The sequence below is a fragment of the Lichenostomus cassidix genome, chromosome 1 (genome assembly GCF_008360975.1).
Source record: "Lichenostomus cassidix isolate B80296 chromosome 1, HeHo_3.0, whole genome shotgun sequence".
NCBI lineage: Eukaryota > Metazoa > Chordata > Aves > Passeriformes > Meliphagidae > Lichenostomus > Lichenostomus cassidix.
The window spans coordinates 43672830-43680757 of record NC_139479.1 but is presented as its reverse complement, the minus strand read 5'-3'; the positions used below and the strand labels follow the sequence as shown (position 1 = coordinate 43680757).

Genomic DNA, 7928 nt, shown 5'->3' with positions numbered 1-7928 from the left:
CCCGCGCTCCCGCCCCCCTCCGCGCCCGCTCGGCGCCGCCGCCCCGCCCTCGCTCCCCTCCCTCCGCCTCCCCGCTGCGCTCGGCGGCGCGGGCACAGCGCGGCGCTCCGCCGGCCGCCCTCGCCCCCGCCGTGCGGGCGGGCGCGCGCGCCACAGCGCGCGTGCGTGGCGGGCGCGCCCCCGCGGCTGCCCGGGCGCGCGCGCGCGCGTGTGAGTGTGAGTGTGAGTGTGCGGCGCGTGTGCCCGCGTGTGCGCGCCCCTGAGCGCGCGCTGTGCCTCGGCGCCGCCTGCGTGCGGGGGGTGCCCGTGCGCGCTCCGCACCGAGCTCCCCGGCGCTGCCATCCTCGCCTCCGCCGCCCCGGCGGCTCCGCGCAGCGCCCGCGCAGCGGGTCGGCATCTTCATGGGCTGCCACCATGCTAGGGCCCTGGAGATTTCGGGCGAAGTAAGTACCGGGGTTGACTTTTCTCTCGCTCTCTTTCCCTCCTCGCTTCCTCCCTTCCTCGTTCCCCCCCGCCCCTTCCCCGCCGGGTCTTTCCTCGCTGTTGCTTTCCACCCCCAGTTCCCCGCCGTTTGCCCTCCTCCCCCGAAAGCCATTTCTCCCAACTCGGGGTGCTGCTCAGTTGGGTGGCAGTGTCCGGCTGGGGCTGCTCGCTCGCTGCTGCTGTCGGCGGTACTGAAAGCTGCTTCCAGCCGGATATGCAGTGCGGTAATCTAAGGGTTGAACTCTTCGGGGAAAAAAAAAACCCACACACGCAAGAAAAATCCCGATGCAACCCCTTTCCTCTTCTCCCCTCCCCCCCATCGCCCCCACCCCCCGCCCCCCCCTCAATCTGAACCTCTGTAGGGAGCTGGCGAACAGCAGCACACAGTCATCACAGAGGGGTTTCCAGGGCGGGATTGCAACCTTGCATATAGCCAGCTACAACTTTATTTTCTTTACCTCCCATCCCCCGCCTTTTTTTTTTTTTGGTCAGAGCAAGGGAGAAAGGGAGAGGGAGGGAAAATTGTATTTGCCTCCTTTGCTAACCATAATTGAATTAAAGTTGTAAAATGCCTGGGAGTTTAACACTGACCGGGCAGGTTTTCAGTAGGTTGTCATTGTGGTTTTTTTTTCTCCTCCGAAGAACTGTTGGTTAATGGATGAATGGATCTGATCAAGCTGAGAAAAAAATATGCTAGATACATGCCTTTGAGTAAGATTTCGGCTGCCTTTATGCAGTGAAGCTGTTTTGCTTTGAGTAATTCCGATCCAGTTGACGTCTGGTCAGAATTAGAGAGAGATTCACGGAGACTTCCGATTTCTTGCTGCATGATTGCCTTTGCTGCAAGTGCTAGTTTTGCAGCCTTGAACCTGATGCCACAGGAGATGTCTTGCAGTACTGAGACTTATCGTTTTTTAGGATGCGTTCCTCCAAACCAGAGTTGTGTCATGAGGATTGGAGCTCTGAGGTGGACGGTAAAAAATGCAAGCCTGCTCCAAGATCCCAGCATTTAAGCCTGATGATTTATTAGTCTTCCCCTACCGACACACAAAATGCATTTATTTTCCCTATTCATATTGCTTTTAGACTAGTAGAAGTAGAAGAAAGCCACGAGGAGTCAAACAGACTGCAAAAAAGGAATGGAAAGGATTTTTTTCCAGCTAGGTGGAATTCAGGCATTAAATTACTGACGTAGGTCAATGGTAGGGTTTCCCTTCTACCCTCCTTGGCTTTTAATCAGCCTGGGTGTCTTCTCCCCTAAAGGATGAAGAGTACTGACAGCCATCGCTGCTTATAATCAGTAACTCTGATGTTTGGAGTGTTGGCAATGAGATATTTTCATGAGACCTATTTAGATCTCTCCACTTCTACCAGGCTAGTTTTGCAGAACATTGGGAATAAGCGCTATGTCAGATATGGATGAGACTCCGAAGATGATCTGCATGTTTTACATTTTTCACAAATTTTGGGTGAGTGGTTAAAACATTTCTTTTAAGAGTATGTGTGTGTGTGTGTATGTGAGAGAGAGAGAACTGAAGACTTCTGCTTGAAATGAGCTCTGTTACATTGTGCATAACTTGGGAGGGGATCAAAAATCAATTAATATCATTTTCTTTTGTAAAGATACAAAATTTCTGTAATTGAAGAGAGCTGTTAAGTGCACTGAAGTAGGAGGTTAATGTATTTAATCTCATTACAGAAGAATTCCTCCACAAAAGTCATCTGGGGGTGCATGTGTGTGTGTGTGTGTGTGTGTGTGTGTGTGTGCATGTGTGCATGTCTGTGTGGGTGGGTGTGTGCTTTGTAAATGTATAGCTAGGGAAAAAAAACACCAACATAAAAGAGTTTTAAGAAATGTGTGATGTGGAGAATGTGTCAGTATTCCCTCTGTTGAATTAAGATGCCGTTTTCAGCACTGAGCATTTTTCTTTGGATTCCTACCATGGTATTTCCACCACTGGTTAAAAATCAAGGTAAAAGGAGGGGAAGACCTTGGTGCGCTGTTCAGCAGGGAGGTTCTGAAGGGAAGGGGGAGCTGGGTAATAGGGGAGGTGGGAAACCTCGTAAAATGGTGTTTCTTTTCTCTTAAATTAGAAACGTGAAACTGAACTGACAGCCATTTTATGTATATTTATGGGGCTGCTTGTAAAAAGGAAATCCAAAGAAGCATTGAAATGCACCCCACACAAACAGAACCAGAACAATTCCTACTGTGACCTCACCTTTTTAGATACCACAGGCATTTGACTAGCAAGGAGTTGCCTATCAACCCTTTAATCAATGCATGTCATCCAGTTTCCGAAAGTGTGGGAATTAGAAGTGACAGGAAGGGGGGGGGGGTTGGTTGGTTAACAATCCATTCTCTGCCCTACTGAAGACATATATAAACTTTGTTTCCATTTCAAATTTTATGGGGCTACGCTGTTATGCTACTTTCTTTTTTTTTTTCTCCTTATCCTTACAGGAAATAAAATGTATGCTTGCTGCTCTACAGTAACTTTGGAACAGGACCTCAACAAAAAAATGCATATCTGGATGCTGCAGACGATCGCGTTTGCTTTAACATCACTAGTCCTTTCGTGGGCAGAAAGCATCGAGTATTATGGGGAAATCTGTGATAATGCTTGTCCTTGTGAGGAGAAGGACAGCATCTTAACTGTGAGCTGTGAAAACAGAGGGATCATCAGCCTTTTTGAGATCAGTCCACCAAGGTTCCCCGTTTACCACCTCTTGTTGTCTGGGAACCTTTTGAACAGGCTGTACCCAAACCAGTTTGTCAATTACACGGGGGCTTCGATTTTGCATCTGGGGAGCAATGACATACAAGACATCGAAACTGGGGCCTTTCATGGTCTGAGAGGTTTAAGGAGACTGCACTTGAACAATAACAAGTTGGAACTTTTACGGGATGACACTTTCCTTGGGCTAGAGAGTTTGGAATATCTACAGGTCGATTATAATTATATTAGTGTCATTGAACCCAATGCCTTCAGCAAACTGCATTTGTTGCAGGTGCTGATTCTCAATGATAACCTCCTCTCCAGTTTGCCCAACAACCTTTTCCGTTTTGTGCCCTTAACTCACCTGGACCTGAGGGGTAACCGGCTGAAGCTGTTGCCCTATGTGGGCCTCTTGCAGCACATGGATAAAGTGGTGGAGCTGCAACTGGAGGAAAATCCCTGGAATTGCTCTTGTGAGTTGATTGCTCTAAAGGATTGGCTGGACAGTATCTCATACTCTGCTCTGGTGGGAGATGTAGTTTGTGAGACCCCTTTCCGCTTACATGGTCGAGACTTGGATGAAGTCTCCAAGCAGGAGCTTTGCCCCAGGAGGCTCATCTCTGATTATGAAATGAGACCTCAGACACCACTGAGCACCACAGGGTATTTCCACACTACCCCAGCCTCGGTCAACTCTGTGGCCACTTCTTCTTCAGCTGTTTACAAATCTCCCTTGAAGCCCCCCAAAGGGACTCGCCAACCCAACAAGACGAGGGTGCGCCCCACCTCCCGCCTGCCCTCAAAAGACCTGGGATACAGCAACTATGGCCCCAGCATTGCCTACCAGACCAAATCCCCGGTGCCTTTGGAGTGCCCCACTGCCTGCACTTGCAACTTGCAGATTTCTGACCTGGGCCTCAATGTCAATTGTCAGGAGAGGAAGATTGAGAGCATTGCTGAACTGCAGCCCAAACCCTATAATCCTAAAAAGATGTATTTGACGGAGAACTACATCGCGCTGGTACGCAGGGCAGATTTTGTGGATGCCACTGGGCTGGATTTGCTGCATCTGGGCAATAATCGGATCTCGGTCATTCAGGACCGGGCTTTTGGGGATTTAACTAATTTGCGAAGGCTGTACCTGAATGGGAATCGGATCGAGCGGCTGAGCCCAGAGCTGTTCTATGGGCTGCAAAGCCTGCAGTACCTCTTCCTGCAGTACAACGTTATCCGGGAGATAGAGGCAGGCACCTTTGAATCTGTCCCCAACCTTCAGCTCTTGTTTTTGAACAACAATCTGCTGAGGTCTTTGCCAGGGAACATTTTTTCTGGTCTGTCTCTCTACAGGCTGAGCCTGCGGAGCAACCACTTCTCCTACCTGCCAGTGAGCGGGGTGCTGGACCAGCTGAAATCCCTGCTGCAGATCGACCTGCACGAGAACCCCTGGGACTGCACCTGCGACGTAGTGGGCATGAAGCTGTGGCTGGAACAGCTCAACACCGGTGTCCTGGTGGACCAGGTTATCTGCGAGTCCCCTAAGAAGTTTGCCCAGAGCGACATGCGGGCCGTCCGGGCGGAGCTGCTGTGCCCCGACTACTCGGACATCGTCGTCTCCACGCCCACGCCGTCCCCGGGCCAGCTGCCGGCCAGGACCACCCCCTCCTCGTCCACCGTGCGCCTCAATGGCACGGCGGCGGCGGGCGGCTCCGCGCCCGCGGGCGGCGCCGGCAGTTCCTCGGTGCCGCTTTCGGTGCTGATCCTCAGCCTGCTGCTCGTCTTCATCATGTCCGTCTTCGTGGCGGCGGGGCTCTTCGTCCTGGTGATGAAGCGGCGCAAGAAGGGCCAGGGCGACCACGCCAGCGCCAACAACTCCGACGTGAGCTCCTTCAACATGCAGTACAGCGTCTACAGCGGCGGCCACCACCACCACCACCACCACCCCCACCTCCAGCAGCACCCGCCCCACCGCGGGGGCGGCGGCGGCGGCGGCGGCGCGGCGCTGCCCAAGGTGAAGACCCCCGCCGGCCACGTCTACGAGTACATCCCGCACCCCCTGGGCCACATGTGCAAGAACCCCATCTACCGCTCCCGGGAAGGCAACTCGGGCGAGGATTACAAAGACCTTCACGAGCTCAAGGTCACCTACAGCAGCCACCCCCTGCCACCCGGGGGGGGCGCGCCGCCGCCCCCGCCTCCCCCGCCGCCGCCGGCGCCTGGCGGGGAGGATGCGCCGGCGCGCAGCCCCGCGTACAGCGTGAGCACCATCGAGCCGCGGGAGGAGCTCCTCTCGCCGGTGCAAGACGCCGATCGCTTTTACAGGGGCATTTTGGAGCCCGACAAACACTCCCCCTCCACGCTGGGCACACCCGGCACCACCCTCCCCGACTACCCCAAGCTCCCCGCCGCCTACACCTACTCCCCCAACTATGACCTTAGGCGTGCCCACCAGTACTTGCACCCGGGGCCGGGGGACGCCAGGCTCCGGGAGACGGTGCTCTACAGCCCCCCGAGTACTGTCTATGTAGAGCCCAACAGGAACGAGTACCTGGAGCTAAAAGCAAAACTAAACGCAGAGCCGGACTACCTCGAAGTGCTGGAAAAACAGACCACATTCAGCCAGTTCTGAGAAACAGCCCCCCAGCCCCCCGTCCCCTCGCCAGTCTCAGCAGCTCCTTCTCTAGAGTATTTGTATTTAACAACCACACGCAAAACAAAGAAACGTAAATGCTGACCTCCCCACACACACAAACCTCGCCCCTCTCCTCTTTTTCCCCCTTTAAATCATTTTATTGTAGGGTGAAGTGCCTTGGCACAGGACTTTTCAGCTTCGGGGAATGATTCTGAAAGGGTGTGCTGTTCAGTTTGGTTTGGTTTGGTTTTTTTTTTCCTCTTTTACTGTATTTGGAAGTCGGAAACCACCTATTGTGTAAAATGGGCACAACACTGGCATTGAGTGGGTGTCTATGTGTGTTTGGGGAAGGTGGCAGGAGGTTTCTTGTCAGGTCATATTCAGGTTGTGATTTCTTTTTTTGCCTTTGTTTTTTTTTTAGACATTCTTTATTTTAGTTTTCTTTCTGGTTGAAGAGTACGGCGCACATTTTCCCCTTTTAGCCATGGGTGAGTCTAAATGGCTTTTATGGAGAGATTAGCACACCCCGACTTTAATACAAGGTTTCCTTTTTTTAAGGATGTGTTTGTATACTTTCTGGACTTTTGAATTAAAAAAAAATATTATGATCTTTAAAAGGATCACTGTAGATGTGGACAAATCATTTAAGAGTGCAGAGATATATGATCCATAACTGGTTAGTGAAAATAACTTATTGATGAAATATAAAAAAAATATTTTATTGTAGCACCTATTTTTATATGCACATTAGCATTTCTCTTTCCTTCACTATTTTAGGGCCTAATCTTGCAAATTTTTAACTCACTTGAGTATCTCTATTTGTGAAAGAAGTCCCAGCTTAGGCCTTCATCCTGCAGGCACTTAAGCACATGAACAACTTTACCAATGTGTGTAGTTCTGTAGACTCACTCATTGAGCAAAGTTAGTCAAAAGCCCCAGAAAATTAGGATAGAGGATGCAGAATTCTTCTTACAAGTAAAACTACTGGAATGTTTAAGTGTTCCTTTTTTTTTTTTTTTTTTTACCAGGATGGGGTGCAAAGTCTGTGGATTGCTTTAAAGTATTGCACTACATTGAGAGCTTTTTCCCCAAATGTGATAGAATATCAGAAGGACCTTTTAAATCATTATAGATAATGCCAGTTATGACCAAATCTTAACAGACAATCTAAGACATAAAATCTGATCACAACAGAAAAAAAGAAAATCATGTTTCTCTATTTCAAAATGTACCTTTTAGCAACCTCCTACTCAGGAGTCTGGTTGGGCAAACTAGTGAGGGACATGTAGAAGGCATTCATTTTATTGGTAAAAAAAGGTTTCATTTTTGATTTGTCGGTTTCATTTTTCTTTCTTTTAAATTTTGTATTAGTTAACCAAAATATAATGATTTTGAAACTGTTGTAGCCAGTTTATGATTGTTTAATCAAGTACAATTGCACTTGTACAGATCCACATGTTTACTGGCATCCTGAAAGACCAAATGATGGACTGTACACATCTCTATAAAATGTCTTTACCCCTTTGGGCAGCAGGCAATGGCAAGGATATTCATAAACAGCATCACTGTAAGATGGGCCAACTTATGTCTCATATGTATCCCAGCACATGTGATTTTTTAATAGTTTCTGAATAAACACTTGGTAAATATTTCAAATGTAAGATCCTGAAGTAATGAGTATCTGAACTTTAAAATTTCTTGCCAAAATAATCTGTTTGTACGTTGGATTCTCTTTACTAGCAATTAAGGCTCATCAAAAAGATCTCACATTTGTAGTCAAAATATAATGTGTTTTCTGTTTTTGAAACATGACGTGGTAATTACCAGCATATATAACGTGGGTCAGAAAGCAACACAGGGATATATGTTTCAACAACATATTGAATAGGACAGTTTTATATTTACATTTTGTTTCCTTACTGAGGTGTTCTTTAATATATGGAACAGGGTAAGTGATATTTCACATGTATTTTTTTCTTTCTTCATTAGGTTATTTTATTTAATATTGTTTCCAGAGTTGCTCACTAGTACATCTTTTATTACAAAAGGGCTCTGTTCTATTCTGCTTTTCCTACCCATGTACAATCTGTCACTTT

At 48.8% G+C, this 7928-nt stretch overlaps 1 protein-coding gene across 2 annotated transcripts; it reads left to right on the top strand.

Moving 5' to 3' along the window:
- Nucleotides 1-217: 217 nt before the first annotated feature.
- SLITRK5 (SLIT and NTRK like family member 5) lies at nt 218-7502 on the top strand. 2 transcript variants are annotated; one of them, XM_085057803.1, is made up of 3 exons: nt 218-443; nt 1858-1952; nt 2948-7502. In XM_085057803.1, the coding sequence occupies exon 3, from the start codon at nt 2956-2958 to the stop codon at nt 5827-5829; it is 2874 nt and encodes a 957-aa protein (XP_084913929.1). In that variant the 5' UTR covers nt 218-443; nt 1858-1952; nt 2948-2955; the 3' UTR covers nt 5830-7502. The 2 variants fall into 2 exon arrangements, with proteins under 2 accessions (XP_084913929.1, XP_084913937.1); XM_085057811.1 differs by lacking the exon at nt 1858-1952.
- Nucleotides 7503-7928: the final 426 nt, after the last annotated feature.

Excerpts from the sequence above, each read along its gene's own strand:
- SLITRK5 (XM_085057811.1), top strand. The coding sequence starts at position 2,956 with ATGTATGCTTGCTGCTCTACAGTAACTTTGGAACAGGACCTCAACAAA.